At 43.0% G+C, this 23,678-nt stretch overlaps 2 protein-coding genes across 4 annotated transcripts in view; one reads left to right on the top strand and one right to left on the bottom strand.

The window, feature by feature from the left end:
* The window catches only part of jarid2b (jumonji and AT-rich interaction domain containing 2b), a 107,811-nt gene extending 95,367 nt beyond the window's left edge, over positions 1 to 12,444 (top strand). For both annotated transcript variants that reach the window (XM_065470823.1, XM_065470824.1), the window contains exons 9-18: positions 1,993 to 2,085; positions 2,383 to 2,501; positions 2,662 to 2,732; positions 2,885 to 2,999; positions 3,159 to 3,264; positions 3,380 to 3,562; positions 4,222 to 4,352; positions 4,748 to 4,934; positions 9,381 to 9,488; positions 9,785 to 12,444. In XM_065470823.1, the coding sequence (XP_065326895.1) occupies positions 1,993 to 2,085; positions 2,383 to 2,501; positions 2,662 to 2,732; positions 2,885 to 2,999; positions 3,159 to 3,264; positions 3,380 to 3,562; positions 4,222 to 4,352; positions 4,748 to 4,934; positions 9,381 to 9,488; positions 9,785 to 10,018 (1,347 nt within the window). In that variant the 3' untranslated portion in view covers positions 10,019 to 12,444. The remainder of the gene's footprint in view (positions 1 to 1,992; positions 2,086 to 2,382; positions 2,502 to 2,661; positions 2,733 to 2,884; positions 3,000 to 3,158; positions 3,265 to 3,379; positions 3,563 to 4,221; positions 4,353 to 4,747; positions 4,935 to 9,380; positions 9,489 to 9,784) is intronic.
* A 1,127-nt stretch (positions 12,445 to 13,571) lies between these two features.
* dtnbp1b (dystrobrevin binding protein 1b) overlaps positions 13,572 to 23,678 on the bottom strand; it is a 32,357-nt gene continuing 22,250 nt past the window's right edge. The window contains exons 2-4 of one of the 2 annotated variants that reach the window (XM_065470826.1): positions 19,989 to 20,156; positions 17,348 to 17,482; positions 13,572 to 15,846 (exon numbers count right to left, since the gene is read on the bottom strand). In XM_065470826.1, the coding sequence (XP_065326898.1) occupies positions 15,497 to 15,846; positions 17,348 to 17,482; positions 19,989 to 20,156 (653 nt within the window). In that variant the 3' untranslated portion in view covers positions 13,572 to 15,496. Of the gene's footprint in view, positions 15,847 to 17,347; positions 17,492 to 19,988; positions 20,157 to 23,678 lie in introns of both variants that reach the window. The other variant, XM_065470825.1, reaches the window with a different exon arrangement.

Below are 23,678 nucleotides of genomic sequence, written 5' to 3' on the forward strand. Positions count from 1 at the left end.
TACGTTTCTGCTCTCTGCACTTTTCTTGTGATAAGTCATTAAATGCTGTTAACACCTTTTGTCTCTTATTGACCTGCTATTTAAAGATCAGCTCCAAGGCATGGAAACGTGTGGGCGTCTACCTTATTTCCTTATTATTATGTTATGGTCGCCCTTGGTATTATTTTCATACCATTTTGGCAGGCATTGTTGGGTTTCTTTTACTCCTTTGGTCCAACCTGATGTACATTGTCTTGTTTATATGGTAAATGTGTGGTTCGAGCGATCTTTTCTGGACTGTCGTCAGTGCCAGAGCACCTTTTAGAGACTTTTCAGTGAATCAAGATGTATATCGCTCATGAGGTGTAAACATTCAACACTTAATTTGACTGTTTCCTCTGTCACATCTTAAGTGACCAAATGTACACCCTGTTTGCTTGCGCTCTATATTGTTTTCAACAAAGTGGATTTCACTCGGAGACATTGTTGGGATGTTGTTAACCACACAGATGTGAGTGCCTATTGAATTTTCTTACTGTGCTCGTGGTAACAATATCGTGCTGTTAACTGCCACAGTTCGTGGTTTGTTTAAGCAAACCTCAGAAGTATGCACACCTGCTTTTACACAGAAATAGTTGGGCCATTGAAGTGAGGGGCTGGCAGTTTTATTTTCTTGTGGTTTTGTTTTAATATTTCTGTGCAGCTGTGTTTGGTAAGGTGGTCTGTAGAGTTGCTCGTGTGTGTATTTGTGGACCACATAAGATGCATTTCCCCAGCCCGCTTGCAGGCCTGCTGATTATGGCTGGCTGAAAATGTAGGTCAGAGAAATGGCAGCCCCCAAAACAGCCCTTACCCATCCCCCCCACCCTTCCAAAGCCCCGCCTCCACAAGCTTTCATAACCCTTCAGCTCCTTGCGTCCAGCCCTCTCCTCATGGCTTCTCTCCTTCAGCCCATGTCCTTGCTCTCAGCTATTTTCCCAAATATCCAGTCCTCTCCACAGCCCCCCACCCCCACCCAGTTTCTCTCACTCTTGCCAAATTCTCTGCATACCTATTTGACCCCCAGTAGTTTGTGCACATGTGGAAATTTGAAATTATTCACTCTGTATGCACAAAAATGGGCCATGTGACTGTTTGTTTACATTTATTTTGAAGCAGCATCTTGGGTCGAAACTTTAATTAAACTTTTTGTGTTCACTCACTGCACAATACTCCACCCATCTCCAATCTGGATCTCATTTAATTTTTTTTCTCTCCTTTCCTTTTGGTAACCAAATCCCTCTGTATGAACACCCCCCACCCCAACAAACGTGACCCCATAGTTATACAAGTACTGCTCAGCGCACAGTGACATGTGAATGGCTGTCACTGTCCTGACTTGGAAGTCCTGTCAAAACGTGACTCATCACTTTTTTGCAGAGCTGAGATTTGTGGCTATTATTCATCACAAGTGCCCCCCAAGAGGAGCTTATGTTTCACTTTTTCGATCGAGAGGACAAAGTGCACGTCAAGGGTGTAATTAACTGTAATTACACTGGGAAAAAGCTCGAAAAAGCGCTGCTACTGAATGACAAAAAGTCTTGTCAGTGCACCAGACTGTAATTTAACTGCATTGTTTCACAACCCTGAAGCTAGTGCAATAATAAAAAGAACTAAGTCAGATAGTACTTGCAAACACATAAGAGGGAAAAGAAGAAAAAACAAAATGTCACTGTGAACATTAGGAATCCACAAGGTCATCCTTCAGCCTGGTCTGCACATCTTCAGGCGCAGAGTTGGCAGATTTATGGTCACCTTCAAAGATTCTGTGTAGCAGGGTGTCAGTGGGAGAGGGTCAAGTCCAGGGGAATTGTGTCTCACACTAACAAAGGGAGTAGAGATCCTTTTAGAAACACACACAGTCAGACATGCAATGTTTTATCCTTATTGCCCTCCATTTGACTTCTTGACTCATGCATCATGGGAAAAATAGATTCCACTGATGATTAATCTTAAAATTCATGTGATTTGCAGGGGAAATCGGTGTCTTTGACCAACTTCTTCAGGATAGCGCGGAACACCATGACCATGTGCTTTAACAAGGAACCGTCTGCTGCTGAGGTTGAGGTTAGCATCCTGTCGTCTTTATCAAACATTATCTTCATTATCTAAAGTAGCTTTCAGTGTTAAATCTTTGTTGTAATGACTTTTTTTTTTTAATGAGAAAACATTTAGCCCTATCAAATAATACATCTGTTAATGAAATCAAGCAGACCGTAACTTTAAGATCATTTTTAAAAGGTGAGTTCGGGTTTCTCCTCGATGTCAGCTACCAGCATGACTGACCATGAGGCACACCTGAATCCTGTACTCTGTTTCATGCATACTTTCTCTTACCAGTTTTCTGTTTTTGTCCTCTTGCAGCAAGAGTACTGGAGGATTGTGGAACAGAGAGATTGCCATGTGGCAGTGCATTGTGGGAAGGTGGACACCAGTACACACGGCAGTGGTTTCCCCACAGGAAAGTCAGAGCCATTTTCAAAGTAAGTGTTTCTCATCCATCTTGTGAGTTTGGGTACATTTTTCTACCTGCAGCAAAGTCTTTACCTGATCACGGGTCAGACAAAACTTTTTAACAGTTAAACTATCTGCTTCCTCAAAAGTCATTCATATAAAAATGTCTTCTTTTCCTTCTTTCCTCAGACATGGATGGAACCTCAATGTCCTCCCAAATAACTCTGGATCCATACTGAGGCATCTGGGTGCTGTGCCTGGTGAGAATTATTTTCATAGCACAGTCTGTATGTTGCTCTACAAATGTAGATAGTCTGTGTTATCTTGATCACTCCAGATGTTTGAGCCGTTTCTGTTGTTTAGCCTGCAGATATGAATGTTTCTATCTCACTTAACCTTCCTGTCTCTACAGGGGTGACCATTCCCTGGCTAAACATTGGCATGGTCTTTTCTACCTCATGCTGGTCTCGAGACCAAAATCGCCTTCCATATATTGATTACTTACACACTGGTGCTGATTGCATTTGGTAAGTATGCACAGAGGCGTTGTCTCAGTGTAAGTGTGTACGCCAAAAACTTGTTAATATGGTAAAAATGTGTAAAATTAGACGAGAGAACTAATAGACTTGAATAAAGGAAAACTAGTGAATAGTTTGAAACTGATGTCTGTGTGTGTGCTCGGACAGGTATTCTATCCCTGCTGAGGAGAAGGCTAAGCTGGACAAGGTGGTCCATACACTGCTTCAGGCCAATGGCACGCCAGGACTAGAGATGCTGGAGAAGAATATCATGGTAAGTCTATAAAAACCCATTCACATATATTTTAACTGGAAGGAAGCGATGCTTTTGATCCTAAAACTTTGCAGAGTCACTTGGAAATGTAACGCCGTTTATTTCACTCTTCCAGATATCTCCAGAGGTGCTGTGCCGTGAAGGCATCAAGGTTTATCGTACTGTCCAGCGGAGTGGCCAGTTTGTGGTCTGCTTCCCCGGTGCCTTTGTCTCTAAAGTGTGCTGTGGCTACAGCGTGTCAGAGACGGTGCACTTTGCCACACCACACTGGATGAACCTGGGTTACCAGGCCGCAAAGGTCAGCATATAAATCAGGGCCAACAAAGCTGAACCAAAGGCCATTTAGATGAATAATGACACATTTTACATCACTGTTTGTTTTCATTTCGCAACAGTGCTGTGGACTACAGCTGTTAAAGATTCAGTTTGGGTAGAGGTGATTAACACTGAAATGAACTTAATTCAGCCGGTGTTTTGACCTTTGAGTTCTGTTTCATGTTTGTGAGCGTGAGAGAGAGCTCCCGAGTAAACCTTTGGTTCGTTGGACTTCATTATAGCTGTAATAGAGGAGAAGAAAATGTTCCCCATTGTCATTATGGGCATAACAGTGATGGAAGTACATCTACCTTCAGCAATGCTATCATACCCAAAGCCACATCAAGATTACCCTTCAGGGTAATGTGACACTCATAAAATGTGCTGCACTGTGGAGCACTGCCTGAAACACGCTCTTGCAAATTACAAACATTTTTACTGAGGAATCATAGGAGAGACGAGAAACATTGATTTGTGTGTAGAGACCTTGGTTACACTACAAATATTCTCTTTGTTATACACTAAAGGACATTGTTAGCATTCTTGGAGTATATTAGTCCACACCTTTATATTTTTGTTGAAAGCTGGACAAAAATGGATATTAAATGGCTGATTTTTTGTTTGTATTTTTTCCACCCACAGGACCTGAAATGTCGTTGTATAGCCAAACCATTCTCAATGGAGAAGCTACTGTATCAGATCGCCACAGCTGAGTCCAAGAGGGACAACGGCCTACTCCTCACCACCATCTCCACCCTTCTCAAAGACCTCAGGTATGATGCAACAACTCATACAAACGACAAACACGGCAAAGCTACAAATCCAGTTTTATTAGATTTCTAAAGATCGCCACATCAAACACTAATTCAGTCCTCTTTTAAAAGGTGTGCCTATTATTTATCAAACTTCTGTGTTTTGTTTGAGTCCATTTATGTTCATAAGATAGGTGTGGTCTAATTCACCTTATAATGACTAAATGTACTGTTGCTGTAAAGGAAGAGGAATAAATTGTGATTGAAGTTGGCTATAATACTATTATATCCATTGTGTTTCTGTACTGAGATCTGAGTAAGTGCCATTCTCTGTAAGCTCCACTCTGATAGTTTCCCCTTGATAGCAGCAAACTTACTACCGCTCTCACTCAGAGTGTGTTTGTTTTGTCCATCAGGAACATAGAGATGCGCCAACGTCAGGAACTTTACAAGGCAGGTTTGCTCTCCTCTGCCCGTTATGGCACACACGATGGCAGCCTGGGACCCATCGAGGGACGTAAGAAGCCTCGCGGCAAATGGCTGACACTGGAGTCCTCAGAGAGGCGCTGCCAGATCTGTCAACATCTCTGCTACCTGTCCATGGTGAGAGCACAACACCCAGGGGTTTAACATGACAGTGTGTCAAATGTTAAATGGTTTGGGTTCAGTTTACCTGCAAAGGACTTCCTTCCTTCCTTCAAGTCAACATATTCATCCTAAATATTTATAAATGAAATCCTACATCTGGTTAGTGTGGCTGTAATTGTAGGTCTCTTACTACTCGACCTGCTTTAGTGATAATGTTTCGTATAATAATAGTACCTTTTTTGTTGTGCTGGAGGCCAGGCTTGGTGAATTGGAGGCATGGCTCCACACCGTTGAAAGTAAACCTGCAGCTGTAATGGCTAGCCAGGCCCAAAGTAGTTTAGCTGTCACCCAAATGCACTGCCGGGAAGAAAGGCCGGCTGCTGCTGGAAGGAAGCGCAGTCCGAAAGAGAAGCCCTTGGTACACAACTAGCACGTTCAAAATTCCATGTTCCACAACCATGTTTTTTTCCACTCAGCGACACCTGCAGAGAAAAAAAAACTGGTCATTGGCAGCTTCATACTTAGAAACGTGAACCTGCAGACTCCAACAGCAGAGCAGAGCATTTGTTTGAATGAGTTATAAAACAGCTAACTAAAGATAAACGTAGATTTACTTAGACTGTAATTCAGATTGAAAGTAATGGCATCCAGTTGTTTTAATCACAAGTCACTAAAACTAACATTGAGTTAGTGTGTGACTTTACTAACAGCGTCTTCTCCCCAGTCTGACCTGGGTTGACATGTATAGCTGGATGTTGTCTTTTAGCTGCAGGCTGTCTGGGTGGTGTCCAGCAAACAATATGGGCTTCGTGGGTAACTGGAAAACTTTCTGTGGAAAACGTGGTCTTTTTTAGAGAGACTGCAACCATCCTACTATGGGTGGTGCAGCTCTCTTCTCTATGAATGTTGCTGAATTTATTAAAAAACAACAAACATGACTATCCAAAGTTGATTAGTCATGCGGCCTGTGTTTGATTCTGGATGATCTATGCAGAGTCAAGCACAGGAAGCAGAGCTGCATTTGTAAGCTGTGTACACACTGGAAAGGTTTTGCAGCAACACCAGAGATCACAGAAACAATGGCCGTTTATCAATGCCCAAGTACGCGAGTACGTACTCGCGTTCTCGGTGAGTACGTACTCACCAAGAACGCGAGTACGTACTCGCGATATGTACAATTGGAACACCAGCGTACGTGATGATGTCACAGGTCCGGTGTTTTTACTGCCGTCCCCTCTTAATTTAACTGTGAATAACATGTTATGAAGCTTAACTTTAATCACAGCCAAACCGGTTTACTCAGGAACAAATAAAACACTGAAATAAACCAAACATTAACATTTAGATGTGATCTAAGTGACTTATATATCATTGTTAACCTCAGTAGTGAAACCTCTATTAATAAAAATAGTGTACATGTACATACGTGTACATACCTTAATAAAAACAAGCAGGTGAGATGTTAGAACGCTTTTATTTCTATTCTAGTGGACACTCAATACTATAGACAGCTGCTGGAGTTTCTTTAACCTGAGTAGTGAGACGTCCGCGGGGGGGGGGGTGGAAAACGATGTGCCGGGAGTCCGCTGTTGAGTTTTGGACGAAATGCATTCTGGGATATATAGCTGTCCCAAGTCCACACCGATGCATGCTCGATGAAACGGGTGGATCGAGAACACATCCGGGACTTTTTCGCGTTCTCGGCTTGATGCGTACTTCGAATTGGAACAGTACTTGGTCTCCGACTAATGACGTATCACGAGTACACGAGGACGCAAGTACGCACAAGTACGCATATTGATAAACGCCCAATATTTGTTTCTGTGACGACTGCTGACGACACAAAGTGGGAGGGATCTGCAATAGGCTGTATTCAACTTCAAAGCGACCAGTTGAATAGACTATTAGTGAGAGTGAAGAATACAGTTGGTTGACATATGACCTGGAAGTCAGTACGTTAGAGGGTCACCTAGGCAACCGGAGCCTGAAATGTCTGCATGCGACCAACGATCAGCTTCAAAGCGATGCACGAGGAGTCTGAATCTGAATCAAATCTTTATTTCAAACATATTATTAAAAAAATGTTAATAAACAAAAAATAATTTTTTTGTTTATTAACAAAATGGTCCGTATTTTTTCCATTACTTGGAAATAATACTGATCTTTTTCCATTCAAAGGGGAGTAGTTTTAATGCTTACAAATTTCAACCCCTATTAGCAAATCGCTTCCAGTATGTATGCAACTTTACACGTCTCTCAGCAGCTTCCCTCCCCCTCCAAACTCACAGAGACCATCTGCTCCCAGAAATATATGAAAACTATTTCAATAGAGCAAAACAATTGAATATTGATTTATTTTTTATATTAGGACTCTCTCAAAGTCCCTGTTAGTAAATGATGTAATAATCGATCAACATGTTGATTTATTTTCTCTTACACTTTAAGTTTAAATGAAGGCAGTGATCTTTCACTCTAGTTTATTAATCCCCTAAAGACTCAGTCAGCTGTAATTATCCTTAGCCTTAAACAGTTGAACTGTTTAAAAAAAAAAAAAAAGTTTCTGTTGGCAGATTTATGCGTGTAGATTTATGCGTGTAGATGATGAAAACAACAACTTCAACACTGTGTTTAATTCATTACTACCCTCAACTCAATATTTTAATCACATTCTTGATCTTGTCCCGACATATTGCATAGGAACTGAGCATTTAATGGTATTTCTCAAAAAAACCTCTTTTTTTTAAAATATGAATTACAGCACTCTGGAAAACATTTCTATACAGTAGATGTCTATTCAGAGGATACGATAGAGGATATCTTAATCTTAATGTGTGACTCCCTGGTACAGTTCACACAGATGGTGGAAATTAGGGATCCACTAATATAGAAGACCGTCATCTGGCCTGGAAAAATAGCTTGATAACTTATAAAAACAAGTCCTCCATAAAGCTAGGCCATCATGCTGTTTGTCACTGATAAGAGAAAAACAGGAACGACCCCATGTTTCTTCTCAGCACTAGTCAGGCTAATGAGTTTTTCAGTTCTGTTAGCTATCAGTAATAATGACTTCACGAATTTCCTTTCAAATTTCCTTTCAAATACAATTTTTACCATTAGTGAAAAATGTCAGATGTCTGCTATTTAGAGTGCTTCTTGCCAATTGATCTCACTGAACTAATTACTTCAAGTAAACCATCAACATGTCTGTTAGACCCAATCGATCAATTGAATCATATCTGATAGATCCCAATTTGTGCATGTACATGGGGAGTTTTCGTCGTACACTGAAGTTAGTCATGGAGTTCCACAAGGTTCTGTCCTGGGCCCAATACTTTTTTTTTCTTTTTTAAATTTTTTTTGTTTTTTACATTATATATGGTTCCCTTAGGTTGTATTATTAGAAAACACTGCATACATTTTTGTTGTTATGCAGATGATACCAAGTCATATCCATCTATGAAGCCAGATGATTCAAAATAATTTGGTAATTTCTTAATTTCTACTTAAGAAAAAACTGAGGTTATTGTATTTGACCTTAAAATCTCTTTTAGCCATAAAGTTACTTTAGATGGCATTACCTTGGCTTCCAAAAACACAGAAGAATCTTGGACTAATTTTTTTTAACTGGGATATATCGTTTAATTCGCACATTAAACATACATCTATTATTGGACTTTTCTAGAAGCTGCCTTAAAAGCCTTTAGGTGATTCTAAATGCCACAGCAAAGGTACTCACAGGGACTGGAAAGAGAGAGCGTATTTCTCCAATCCTGGTTTCTCTTCATTGGTGCCCTTCTAAATCCAGAGTTTAAGTTCGACTCTACCTGTGGTTCATAAAATGTCCAGTATCAGATTGGATGATCCTGAAGCATCACTTAGTTATGCTGCTAAATGCTGCTGAGGGACCCTAATGCACTTGTTTTCCAGTGACCTCTTTTTCAATCCTGATGAATTTGTTTGCCAATTTTGCATATTAATTAACTTTTGTCTACTCTCTCTCGTAGCTTGTGCATTTTCCATGGTCTCTCTGTGCTCTCCTTTCTCTTCTTTCCCCTAACCCCCAACCGGTCGCGGTAGGTGGCTGCCCCTCCTTGAGCCCTGGTTGTGCCAGAGGTCTCTTCCTGTTAAAAGGGAGTTGTTCCTTCCCACCGTCGCCAAGTGCTACTCAAAGGGGATCATCTGATTGTTGGGGTTTTCTCTATAGTATTGTGGGGTCTTTACCTTACAGTACGAAGTGCCTTGAGGCAACTGTTGTTGTGAATTGTTTTTTTTAAGTTTGTTGATATTATTCCTGCAGTATGCTCTGTAAGTTAAAGGTAACTTACTAAACATACTTAATACTACTGAGATAACAGTATAAGCATGATGAGTATGAGACATTATAGAGATTTATCAATATTTCCACTTTTTCACTAAGAAAATTAATTCTTTGTTTTACTAAGAGCCTTTTTTTCCGTTTAGGTGGTTCGGGAGACTGACAATGTGGTCTTTTGTCTGGAGTGTGCCCTGCGCTATGTGGAGAAGCACAAATCCTGCAGAGGCCTTAAGATGATGTATCGATATGATGAGGTAAGCTACCATTGTGTGGGTCTGCTATGCTTCCATTCTCCCTCTGTCCAGATGGGGGAGACATAAGCTAGCTTTTCACACTGCTACTGAAAGTGGATGATTAACGAAAATGTTTATACTGAGTTGTACCTGTGGTGTAATCAGACTCTTTATTTATGTTTTTTTAACAGTAGACACACCTGTACTTTTTCATCCATTTTTGCCATATTACATTTTACCTTCTGCTCTTGATTTGTGTGCATTTGCTTCATTACCACCTTTTTTCTCACTTTTTTCTGCTTCCTTTTGCCACACAGGAGCAAATCAACAGTTTGGTGAGCCAGGTGTGCGGACGAGCCATGTTGAAGAATGGAGGAAGCATCGACGCTGGAGGAGTCATTGTTAGTGGCGGAGGAGGGGACCCCTGCCACGGCTTAAGCCCTGCCAAAGCATCGCCAGCCAAGCGAGGACCCCGAAAACGCGCCACCGTAGAGGTGTCCCTGGCCCGCCTGTCGTCCAGCCACATGCCCAAGGCCGCTGCCGTGTCCTGAGGCGGGACGCCTCAACATTGCCACCCATGTGTGCTGTGCCCACATCCCACCACACCCCCTCCACTTCTCTGAATCCCCGTGTTTTTGTTTTTCCACAGTAAGCAGGATCACTATCAAACCGCTCCTTCTTCACCGCCCGATGTTAGAGATTGTTTTTGAGCTTTGAAGACCCCCCTTGCCTGACCTCAGTCTCCATCTCTTTAATAAGCAAGAGATTCTCCTCTCCTTTAGTAATGACAGGCTTGTTATAAGGAAAAGGAACTAAAAAGAGAAAAGCAAGATGTCTTTTTTGCACTAGTGTGAAAGAAGAATTTGTTTTTATTTTGGATGATTTTAGAACACACACACCTCTCTCTCTCCGAGTCAATATTGAAAGCATTAAGTATAATGTTCACAGACTTGACAGGCTTCATTTTACCCTTTAGCTCCACCTCCAGCCTTCCTCAGCTGATAGGAGGTTACAATAATTACCTTTTTCTTGCATCACTCTTTCCTGCCCTCCTCTCGCCCATGATACTGATACATCACGTGTCCCTCAACTGTGAACACAGGAGGAATGAAAAGGCGGCCTTCCCCCCACTCACCATCGCTCCCTCCCTCCCATGATTTTGTGAAATGAAAATGACATCAAGTAGTTGCCCAAAGTTTCTCTCTGTCCTTTATTTGAGGAAGAGGAATCACTTTTAATGTATTCTTGATGCAGTTCCTGCATATTTTTTCTTTCTTTTTTTTATGAAATGTGGGTTGGAGATGCAAGGTAAAAAAAACTTGAAAGACAGATGATGTTGGTTTACTGTTGGTTGGCTACAATTTGTTTTTGTTTTTTTCCCCAAGTTCAGTTTATGAATCTTAGCTTTCTTTTTTCGATAGTTTTTGTTTTGTCGTGAGAAATTTTCTGTGTATATTTTTTATTTTTGTCATCATTGTGGACGTTTTTTTTTTTTTGTTTTGTTTTGTTTTCTGTTCGTCGGTGGACTTGAGAGGGGCAGAACTGCAGCTGCTTGACCTGTGAAAGGTCACCTCACTTCCTTGTAGTATGGAGGGATCCCTTCTTCACTAGCAAGTGGAAATGGCGCCTGATACTTAGCAAGGAGATCCATTTTATTGGTGCTGTTGGTTATAATTACTGTATAACAACACAAAATTCTTTTTAAAGGAGAAAAAAAAAATCTGGGGTTTGGCGCCTGCTATTGGTTCACTCTGCTAGCTCACGCGCCCCCCGACCCCCACAGGGCAGAAAGGCTCGTCGGGCTTTTCTGGTTCTAGATGTGCAATCGTGTTAACATTCCATTCTTCCAGTCCTCTTGTTTCATCTGTACCAGTAAACATTAATATTATATTATATTATTATTATTATTTGGGGTTTTTTTAAGCTTTGTTGATCTAATGTGTTATCTCAAGTAGAGCCACTAGTCAAAGAGTGTAAAATGTGAAATATCAAATCCAAGTTTTTCTTTCTTCTACTGTCCTTTTTTTTTTTTTTTTTTTGAATTTTTTCCCCTTTCCAGATATATTAGTGATTTTTTTTTTCTTTTAAGAGCGAAGAAAAAGCCCAACGCAAACAAACATCAACTTTTTTTTGTACATAATCCTGTAAATTTCTTTAAATACTTGAGCCTTTTTTTCTGGGGTTGAGTAAGAAAGAAAGGAAGGAAGGACTAAAGAAAGAGAGAAAGTGTTCCAGAGGAGAGTGGTCGATGAAGAAAAAGCCTTACATTTTTCCCTTTCTTCATCCATGTGAGTTTGACGCTTACAGGGTTGCTCTGGTAAATGTGTATAAAAATTTTAAGTGCTGCTTATATCACTAAGAAAGAAGATATCGAGTAGCCAACGACTGCCCCGCCCCCCCTTTACCTGCCCCGCCCCCTCCCTGGCCTCCTGATCTAGTTTTGTTTGTTTAGCTTTACTTTTTTAAAGAAAAGGGAAAAAATGATATGTTCACACAAAAAATGGGTTTTTACATTTTCATTACTGAAAATTCAACAAAAATGTAGTAGCTACTCATGTTGCACTGAGCTTGCCAGTGGTGACTGTCAAGGAAAAAAAAAAATCCTATAATCCAGTTTGTTGGTTGTTGTCCCTTGCAGAAGACTGAACTGTTTTAGGACTATTTAATGACATACCAAGTCGGGTGTTTTCAACATTTAAAAAAAAAAGTGGTTGTCAAGTTTTTATGGCCTTACAATATATTTTATTCAGATGGGATTTTCTTTGTTTGTCCTTCAGTTCTTTTTTTTTTTTGTTTGTTTTTTTCCTTCCTTTTCTACAGTATAAACTACTTTGCTCACAGTGGGGTCTTTGGTGACTTAATTTATTTGGTAACTCGGCCTTTCCCTTCATTCGGAAAGAGAGTCTCATGTTGGTTAAATTGACTGTTTTTTACTTTTGCAGTTTGTACTTAAGGTTTAATAAAAACTTACTGACAATTCACTGTCATTTCTTTCCAACCTGCTCGTGTGTCTCTTGGTGTGCTGATTTCCGACTGGATGGCGAGGAGAAACTCTCCAAACTGCGTCATAATTTACAGTTCAGAGATTTGTAACATTAGATGGATATTTTAGGGATGTGGAAACTCATTAGCCCTGCGACGGACTGGCAGTTGGTCCAGCATATAGTCCACCTCGAACCCCATTACAACAGGGATGGGCTCCAACCTCCCCATGACCCTGGGATGGACGATGGCATGTTGAAATAACCTCAGTCTTTTCTCACTTACCTCTGGAAGTATCTACCCAGGAGCGTAACCTTAAACTTATTCAGTTATTGGTAATTGACAGAAAATTAATTGGATTTTAATATTTTTAAGTCATCTTAATTTTTTCAGGTTTTTGGTTCAGTAAGTTAAACTGAACTTTATGTCCACTGTTTGTTTTAAATTCTGAGGAAAAGAAACAATTTTATGGAAACTTGTTTTCGCCACTTAAATTTTTTTTTAGTTTCAGTCTTTACTCTGTATGATGCTCATACGGTCATCTCACCACCCCCGTCCAGACTTTGCTTGTGGCATGTAGCCAATCAGATAAAGCTAGTTTCAGGCACATGATTGGGCCCTGTATGAGACAAAGGAGGATTATTCTGAACTGTGAATCATGTAAAGCTTTGCCAGCAGAATCCTGCTCCTCTCATCTGCTCTCTTTTGGGGTCACCACAGCAGATCAACTGCCTCCACCTCACCCTATCACTAGCATCCTCCTCTGTCACATGGACGCTCTGCATGGGGCTCAAAATGAGCATCACAGTTACCTGTTAAAGCGCACTGTTGTGTATCGACACAGACTCTTTACTGTTCATAATAAACCAAGGCATTCATTTTTAGCCTCAAAAAGTCATTTTGAGCTCTTGTATTGCTTTCCCCCAATTTCCAGTTACCTTTTTTTAACAATGAATATACACAGAAATTCAACTCGCACAAAATAAAATATTTAATGATCCTTTCTCCCCTCATTACTAACCCTCTGTCTATTCTCTTACTGTGTTAGCTTTCCATTGTTAAATGGCAGGACTATAAAACAAGACTTCTTACTGCTGTAACTCGGATGAAAATTAAACAACGCAGGGGGACAAATGTTTATTAGCAACAAGTCAGAAATTGTAGGCAAGGGAAAAAGAAGGAAGCAGTAATGCTGTCACATTGCACAAATGTCAACAACTGCAGACACAGAGGTCTGGATGCAGTTCAGTCTTCTGGGCATTGTCCGGTGCATAGCGCACTGTCCACAGCAGGGATTTGGTCCTCGTTCAACAGAAGTAGTTCACCCAGAGATCACATATCAAAGGAATGGCAAAGGGTAACTGTCCTGTATATATATATGTGTGTGTGTGTGTGTGTGTGTGTGTGTGTGTGTGTGTGTGTGTGTGTGTGTGTGTGTGTGTGTGGCAAGTCATTTTTATCATTGTACCTGATCTTCACCCACATGTCTGCTATACAATGTGTTTCAGAAACCACTGTCAGGTGCCTGCCTGCTATTAAGCTTTGTTTCTACTGGGTAATTGCACAAAACCATTTTGAACTGGTAGTTTACATCCGACGTGATCTAGAAGACTTTAAAAACAGTGAAAGAAATGCTTTTGGCTTTTTAGTTTCAGAAAGTGATAAAATATTCATCCTTTTTCTTCATAAAAAAGCGATCAATAAGTACACTGCTCAAAAAAACATTAAGGGAACGCTCGAGCATCATAGTCGGTTGAACTTCAGTGATATCAGTCTGTCCAGCTAGGAAGCAGAAAGCATTGTGAATCCATTTCAGCTGCTTTGGTGCAAATCATAGTGATAACAGGTTTACCAGAGAGGCAACAACAAGACTACCACCACAAAAATCCTCCCTCCTTATCCCTCCTAATCCTCTAGTTTGTCTTTTTACTCCTTATCACTGCTGCTAGCATGAGGATCGTACCTCCAGCCTGTTCAGGTTGCACAAGTAGTCCGGCTCCTCCAGGATGGCAGATCCATACACGGATCTAGTGTTCTCAGGCGGATATACTTGAGCTGCACGGTGCCGGGCTCTGCACTGAAGCACATCGGGCCCTCGTGGAGTTTGTTTCTGACAGTTTGGTGAGAAACATGCACGAGTAGCTCAGCTGGAGGTCATTTTGCCATCCTAGAGGAGCTGGACTGGAGAAAAACTCACTTGCAGCAAAGCTTCAAATGAAAGGAAAGACTGATATCCTGAAGTTTAAATGACTTTGTGTCATACCAAGTGATGATCGAGTGTTCCCTTCATTTCTTTGAGTAGTGTATCTTTGCATTTGTTGCACTAAAATGAATTTTGGAAGAGAAATTGCACAATTGAAAGTCTCATTTCATAGCTTTAACCCCTAGAACAGTTTCATAGAGCACATACATCAGAAAACCTGTGCAAACAGAACCTAAGCTATCCCCGTGGTTTTACACACGTGGATTTTATAAAGTATAAAATCTTTGGCGGGTGAATTTGCATGGCAACATCTCTTTTACAGATTAAAAACTGACTTCACATTTCTGACCTGCAGTTAGATTTTAAAAGCTAGCTTCTTTATTTTGGCCAAATGGGGTACTTTAGGCTCTACGCTTAATCTCCAACACAAGCAATAATGGGAAACACATGACCGCTGCAGTCTATAAGCGCAGTAAAGGATGGAGCATAGCAGAAGGGTCGTGTGGGTGATTTTTAGTGTGTTTCTATGTCCTCATTACTCAGTCGTTAATCAGTAACAGGCCTCGACATACAGCAGGAGAAACAAAGAAACAGGAGAAACGCTAAGCCGTTCAATGACGTTATGCTAAAAAGGAAAAAAAACAAACAAAACTGTTTTATAAGATCAATTAGAATTGAAAACTCGCGTCTCTCAAGGTAAGGTCATGTGGCAGTTAGTGCACTGAGGTTGCACTTTCTATCATATGTTTCTCTGACATATGAGAGGAATATTAAGAACAAAGCCAATATCGTTCTGAGTTTGATTTGGCAGCTGTTGGGTGTTTGTGTCTCACTCCGCCTCTCCTCAAACCTCTGGCCTGCTTTCCTCACAGTCTTTGCTGGTCTGATCTTCACGCTCCGCCCTGTCCACCAGCACCGTGTCAGGGTGCACCTCTTCTTCATCCAGGGTCACTACCACAGGGGGTCTTCTCCTCCTTCCTCCTCCTCCTGCTGCTCCTGATCCCCCAACGCCCCCTCCTCCTCCTCCTTGCTCAGTCTCCTCCTCCTCTTCCTCCTCGTCCTCCTCCCCGGCCTCTGTGTCCTGGCTGGCGGAGTCAGTGCAGGTGGATGATAATGAAGAGAGCTTGTGTCGTAGCTCAGCCTGGGTGGGAACTTGGAGGCTGATCTCTGTGGTGAAGGACTCGACGTCTGGACCTGAGAGACAGGAGGGGGAAGTGGGTAACTTCACACTTTGTGTTAAAAAATGTTTCTTAATTTTTATGAACTTCTTAGTTTAAATAACAGTTAAATAAACAGAAATTAAATAGTTGACTTTGATAGGGTGGCAGGAGGACAGACAATAATAACTATGTCTCTGAGTCTGTGCGTAACTGGACCCACTTCCCTTAAATAACCCAAATAATTCTATTATTTATGGTTATTTATTATTTACTTGCTGTCTCAGGCCAAGGGCTGCTGCAGATAAAATGAGGCAACTGCTCTCGTTTCTTTGGAATGACTTCACAGCTTTAGTTCAAACTTGCAATCGACTGTAAACAGAAAGTGTAGCATCAGATGAAGAGGAACTCTGATGCTGAAGATTACTGACTGCAACAATATGTTTCCTCAGCAGATCTGGACAGATGCTGATGGTGCATCATGTGTTACATCATGTGGTGTGCTTGTCAGATTTCTGCTTCAGTGAATTTGTTATGAATCACAGGCTGGCGACCTGTCCAAAGTGTACCCTGCCTCTTGCCCTACAATAGCTGGGATGAGCGGAAGTGAATGGATGGACGATCAGTGGGAAATTGCACTCACCTGACACCTGACAAAGGGTTGGACCCCCTTTTACTTTCAGAGATGCTTTCAGTTCTTCGTGGCACAGATTCAACAAGGCGCTGGAAACATTCCTCAGAGATTTTGGTCCATATTGACATGACAGCATCACACAGGTGCTGCAGATTTGTTGGCTGCAAATCCATGATGCCAGTTTCCCCTGAGATGTGATTTAAGTTACTTTGGTTGTTGGTGCCAGATGGGCTGGTCTGAGTGTTTCACAAACTGCTGATCTACTGGGATTTTCTGAAATAACCATCTCTAGGGTTTAGAGAGGATTGTCTGAAAAATAGAAAATATCCAGTGAGCAGCAGTTCTCTGGGTGAAAATATGTTGATCTACTTTGTTGATGGCAGAGGTCAGGATTGTTTCAAGCTGATAGGAAGGAAACAGTAATTCAAATAATAATAAACTTGAAGATGGACTACAGTATCAGAAGACAACACCAGAAATGTTTCCAGGACCTTGCTGAATCTGTGCAGCGGAGAATTAAGGCAGCTCTGAAGGCAAACGGGGTCCAACCCATTACCAGCAGGTGTACCTAATAAATTTTCAAGTGAGTGTATATTTCATGTCCTTTTAGGGTAAAACAACTGATAGTTGAACATCTGGACTGTGCTTTTATTACAGTAAAGTGCTTCTTAGTCCTTATTTATGCAGGTGGTGAGGGAACATATATCTGACATCAGTCCACGTAGTCTCAAATACAAATGCAGATATGTGATTTGTTGTAGATGAACCCAGGTGGTACTTTAATGCATAGTTTGAGAACGCCATCTCTAAGATTAAGTGAGTTTTATGCACTGAATCAAAAGCCAGTATAACAATAACCAGTCTGTTTACTTCAGGGTACAGCCATGTGTGCACGGCTTCCGACCTGCAACAGGTGAGGCAGCGCTGTTGTCCTCTCCTCCAGAGTGCAAAAATACATCCAGAGCCTCGTGGTCAGACATGTCCATCAAATCCATCTGCTCCAGCATGTCCACATTCACCTCCATGGATGACATGCTACCTATTGGTTCTGTACACAGCAAAAGGTAAATGAGGTATTAGCGAACACTGCAGCAGAACGTGGCAGCAAGGGCTGAGTCCAGGAACAGTGGGATTGTGTTTTTTCTTGCAGAAGCAAATGGGCATGTTCAAGCTGGATGGCATTCAAAGTGGATAAGCTTGTATATAATGCATACAAACTATATTTGGTTTACCTTACCATCAAAAGCATGCCTACAGGAAATACCTGGAAATTCAGCATATTGAATTTGCAGGTATCATTAACTGAAGTAACAATGTTCTTCCCATGAAGGCTAAGAGTACTTCTGAAATGCCTGAATATTGCTTTAAAGTTAAAAATAGACATCGTGATTTAAAGCATGTCAAAGAGATTTAAAGAGATAGCTGACAAACTTGAGAAATCACTCTGATTTCCTGAGGCGCTTCTTTCAGATTGCTGACGTTCTTATTATATATAAAAAGCACAAATGTGTGGTTGTTGACAGCAAGGCAGCACATCAGAATGTTTAATGGGTCTAATGTTTTAATAGTCCACCAATACACAGATTGATTGGAAACTCCTGTTACACTACAGCTAATACACTCCTGGATTCACCACCTTGCACAGGTGCAACCCCCTCCACCCTCCCCACCCACCCCATCGTGATGTGCCACATGCGTCGTAAACAGCCAGTTGGTACACTGAGAGGATGAGGGGACGGGGTTGTGAGAGCATGAGGAAGAAGCAGCATGACTGGTTGTTGCAGAGCAGTGAGATAAGACGCCATTGGCTACCGTACCTCAAAGAAATGAGGAGAGCAGAAGAAGGGCGGCACAGGGAGGGAGAGCAGAATAAAAAAAAGAGTAAAGAAAGAGAAAAAAAAACAGAAGGGGAATGTTATTTCCCGTGGAGACTGCCCCAAGGTCTCCTTGCCCTTTAAATAGTAACACAAAACACAAAAAGATCACACACAGACACAGGAGAGCGCCGTATTTTCAGATGCCTCAACTTGGGTAACTCGTCTGAATGTCCGCACGCGCACATTAAGTTTATATACACAGCGACTGTTGATGCGTACGCACAGAAAGTGAATAAATGAAACGAACACGTTTATCTCCTCTGCTCAGTGAGGACAGCAGTGGTGCTTTCTGTGACACGTTTCAGGCTCTGATTCTGCTTAAAGACTGCTCAGTGGGCCTCAGTGGGCAGGCGCTTCTCATGGGCATTTCCATATCTGCTTTGTCAGCTACGCAGTCGCCTCCATAGAAGCTCTTCGGCCTCGTAAAGCAGAGCATGAAGGATGTTTTGTTTCAGTTTTAAAGCTCCGTTTCCTCCATGTAATAAATAGGCAAACAAACGGGAAGACACACACATGGATACACAACTGACAGCTGTGGTTATGTTATGTGAAAGTCTAGGTCCAGGAAGCACCACGTTGAGAGCATCGTTTCCATGTGACTGCTTCTAACATGCTCTTCTTTTAGCACCACCGTGACCTTGCCTAAAAGGTTCTCCTGCTGGGAAGGACTGTCTCTGCCTGCAGTGAGATTGCAGAGAGTATATATGTGTGTGTTTGTGTGTGTGTGTATAAGACCCTTGGGACTAGCTTTTGATGGCTCAGCGGCTTATGACATCTGCAGCCTCCCTTTCACTCTCGGAGTCTCCAGCTGTATCTTTGCTCTTCAGTAGCGCCGCCCTGCTGTAGGGATTTACAGCTATATTAAGGGTTATGAGTTGTGTGTTCATTGGTCATGGAGTGGTGTTGGTTTCAGATGATTTTTATTTATTTTTTTAACCACTTTAAATATAAACATGTCCAGTCTTTTTGTACCACTAATATAAAAGAGCCAATACAGTGCTACAGTTCTTCGGATAATAAGCTGTGACTATTCCGCTCACTGCACTGATAAAAAAGCCTTTTGAGTTCCAGTGAACATTCCTTAAATCTCTTTCCTTTTGCTCCATCTCTCCCTCCGTCCTTACTGCTCCACAAGCTTCTCTAAGCCATTTCCGTGACGTGGGGAGGAGGGCAGATGAGGGAAAGAAGAAGAAAAATCACATTACAAACACTGGCCAGTGGAGTCTGTAACATCTTTCGGTGCGGGGAGCTGTTTCTGCACATGCTTTGGGTATTTCAGTAGACGTTTGGCAGCAAATACATGGAGGCACAGCGCAGCGGGATTCTGTTACAATCCCAGAGTACGTTTATATAGCATGGTGGCATAATTTAAAATGTAATGACTCTACTCGTGTGTTAAGTGACAGGCTCTCCTCGCTACGTAAAGCCATTATGACTCAATCTCATGGTATGCGGTTAAAGTGTGAAGGTCTCAGCTGATAGTAAAGGGAGTCTGAAATTTATTCACGCCTTTGCATTCACCTTTAAAGAATTAGCACACAATACTACCGAAACCTGAAACCCTCAACATCTTCCTTTTGCGCTAAAGGCGATGGAGCGCTAGGAAACTAAACTTCAAGCTTGCTTAAATATCAGAAAACGTCTGACCTTACCGCTCCTCTTCCTCACCTCGCCTCTCAGCAATCTGCAGGTAGCCGGTAGACAGGTACTGCTCCATGTCCTGCTGAAAGGCCTCCTCAAAGAACTTCTGCCTCTCTTTCAGCTTCACCTGGGGTGGCAGGCCCCCTCCTTGCTCCGCCCCGGGGACTCTTTGTGCGTGCTCTGCATCCAGCTCCACTAGAAACACATGAAGTGAGACAATGTAAGTACTACCAAACCACTGTGAACCCAAAGTGGATTTACATTTGCAGTGTAGCTATAGTCAGCTTTATATGGCGCAATATGACTTGAAGTTTAAATCTAACAGTCTCTGTAAGCTCATCCGTCCATTTTCTGGATGTCTTTGGCTCAAGGCCTACCTGCTGTGCGCTTCATTTTCTGTTCCAAAATGTTTTACTGAGAGCAGCAGGCGACAAGGAATGCAAACAAAAAAAGCAGCCCTTGAACAGAGCCAGAGATCAATTTTTAAATCTTTTTTCTACGACTCCATGAAAAGCATTGCGGTCTTCTGTTAATGACTCATCACACAGGAGAAAGGAGGATGCCAACTCACGCTCATCAGTCTTTATGGGAGGCTAATGATGAGAACCCTGGTTTTACTGAAAATGCCCAGCTTTCTGAGATCTACCCTCCTCTTTACTTCCAAACTCTGTCTCCTTTCGGTTTCACAGGAGGGCACACACTCAGTGGAGTGCACATGTGGGTTAACCTGCCGTCTGTATCCTGAGCGGTACTGTAGCATCAAAGGCGAGGCTCAGGATGAAAATCTATCACTGCTGTCAACGTGAACAATCGGCTGCTCCGTTGGATTAATTGAATCTGACACAAATTAGGGTTTAGATGAAAAGGGCCTGTCATATACTGAATGTTTGACTTTCTGACTTTTCAGACTGGCTGTGATTGGCCTGAGCAGCCCGCTTGGCCATCTCCTGGAAGCTGAAAATGTCTCACGGTGGAGGAGGAGGATAATTCACATTTTGGAAGTTGGAATCACAATTTTCAGCTGCAACGCCCCCTCAGGTCAGATTTCACACTTGGAAAGCCAGTGAAGCCACACCAATCTCAACTTTGAAATTAAAGACTGTAAGAAGTAAGCGTAAAAAGTAGCAAATGTGTAAAACGTGTGCTCTGTACTACCCCTGTTGTGCATTTGTGATTCACTAAATAAGCCATACACAGAGCACGGACCAGACTCTAATGTGCTGCAGCTGTGTTTTTACTTCTTTTCTTTTTTTTTTAAATGAGGAATAACAGCTACTGCGTTGTACTCCAGGCATTCATAGTGATGGATGAATGGCTCCACCTTGCTAGGAAGCAGAATAGAGCCTGTTTTTCCGACTGCTGCTACTGGAACATGGTCAACTCTGGAGTACAGGGCGATATCCGACATCCAGCTTCCAATGTCTATCAATGTCCTTGTTAAGATAATAGGTGTTAAACCCCTTTCACACTCTCAATAAGTGTAAAATAACACCAATAAGATTTTGTGTAGATTCTCAGTCATCCAGGTCGTGGTAATCTAAGGAGCTTGGGAAGAAAAGCCACTGGACGTCACATCTGAGAAGCTTCTTCAGTCACGTTTCTTTCCAAGCTCTTTAGATTAACATGATAAGGTATTGTCTGCTCTTTGGATGCAGTAGCTTAAAAAAGCGTGATTAACTACTAATAACTATATAGCACATGCATATGCTAATCTAAACAAAAATACTAAAAATTATATTAAAAATAGCATGAAATGGTGAATTGAGGAAAAACTTCTTACACACTTTAAGTGCGTATGATTGTCTCAAAATATGACATTTTGTCACGGCTGCCGAGGCGAGCCGTGTGGTGTTGGAGGAAAGAGGACCCAAGATGCAAGCAGGAGATGAAATGCTAGTGAAGTTTTATTTACACAGAGGTGAGGTGGCAAAACAGGCAAGAGAGAAGACAAAACTAAAGACCTAAACTGGGAAAGCTAAATGACAAACCTGAGAACATACGAACGGGGTGAGAGGCAGAGAGACGCAGACGAGAAACAGGACACCGAGGAACACAGTAACGCAGACTGACACGGAGTAACACAGACGAACCGGCAACAGGCAGGAGAACACACAGGGCTTAAATACACACACCGGTAATCAGGGGATGAGAAACAGGAGGGCAACACAGCTGGGAGAACTCAGAGCTGACGGGACAGGGGAAACGTAAACTGAGCACACTCACATAAGACACCGACCTTCACAATAAAACAGGAAACTCAGACACGGGGAACCAGACAGGACGCTGAACTAAACAGATTCATAAACAGACGGGGTGACATCATATACAGGCAAAGACACAGACTAAGGCAGAATATATATAACAGAACTCAAACAATGATAATCATCATCATCATCAGCAGACAGCTAACGAAACAGAACGTAATTAATATCAAAACAGCATCCCCAGAGAAGAACTAATGCAAAACGAAACCAAAACATAAGAAACACAAAATGCTGGGTCGAACCGACCCAGGACCGTGACAGGACCCCCCCCTCAAGGGATGGCTCCAGACAGCCCAACCGAAACACAAACCGCCCAAACCCCCCCCCCAAAAAAAACCAAAGAACAGAAAACGACCCGACCAGGGCGGGCGGTGGGGGCCCAGGACGGAGGGACAGAGTCCAAAAAGGCCCAGACGGCCAAGTTCAGGGGGCCGACCCGGAGGCCGACAGCGCCAGAGGCCAAAACAGTTCAGTTCCGGAGGCCGACCATGCGAAAAGCAGCGGTAGCGGGGCAGGTCCGAAGGTGAGCCACGCAGTAGGCAGTGGCGAGAGGACAGTTCAGGGGGCCGACCGTGCGGACGGCAACGGCGGCGGCGAGGGGACAGTTCAGGGGGCCGACCGTGCGGACGGCAACGGCGGCGGTAAGTCAAGTCCGGAGGCCGGCCACGCGGAAGGCAGTGGCGGCGTTCAGGAGGTTGTCCCCAGCGGAGAAGAGGCCCAACAAGCGGCCTGACAGATGACCGACGATGTGGAGGCGGTAGTTGGGGACCTGAAGGCGGCGGAGCCCCCGCAGCATCAGGCAAGGCAGAGGCTGGACCAGACGAGGACGAGGCAGCTGATGCGGGAGCTGGACCAGGTGAAGCTGAGACGGAGGCTGGACCAGACGACGGCGTGGGTGAAGCTGAGACGGGGGCTTGGCCAGACGAGGGCGGAGATGAAGCTGGGCCAGACGAGGCCGATGAAGCAGAAGCAGAGGCTGCAGCTGGCGTGGATGATGATGAAGACACAGAGGCGGAACCTGATGACAGCGGGGCTGTTGGAGGCGGTGATGTGGATGCTGCAGGCGGTGCTGAGGCGGAGGCTGGACCAGCTGACGATGAAGCAGATGAAGCTGGGGCTGGACCAGCTGACGATGAAGCAGATGAAGCTGGGGCTGGACCAGCTGACGATGAAGCAGATGAAGCTGGGGCTGGACCAGCTGACGATGAAGCAGATGAAGCTGGGGCTGGACCAGCTGACGATGAAGCAGATGAAGCTGGGGCTGGACCAGCTGACGATGAAGCAGATGAAGCTGGGGCTGGACCAGCTGACGATGAAGCAGATGAAGCTGGGGCTGGACCAGCTGACGATGAAGCAGATGAAGCTGGGGCTGGACCAGCTGACGATGAAGCAGATGAGGAGGCTGCTGCAGCTGGCGGCGCGGATGAGGAGGCTGCTGCAGCTGGCGGCGCGG

The sequence above is a fragment of the Pelmatolapia mariae genome, linkage group LG22 (genome assembly GCF_036321145.2).
Source record: "Pelmatolapia mariae isolate MD_Pm_ZW linkage group LG22, Pm_UMD_F_2, whole genome shotgun sequence".
Lineage (NCBI taxonomy): Eukaryota > Metazoa > Chordata > Actinopteri > Cichliformes > Cichlidae > Pelmatolapia > Pelmatolapia mariae.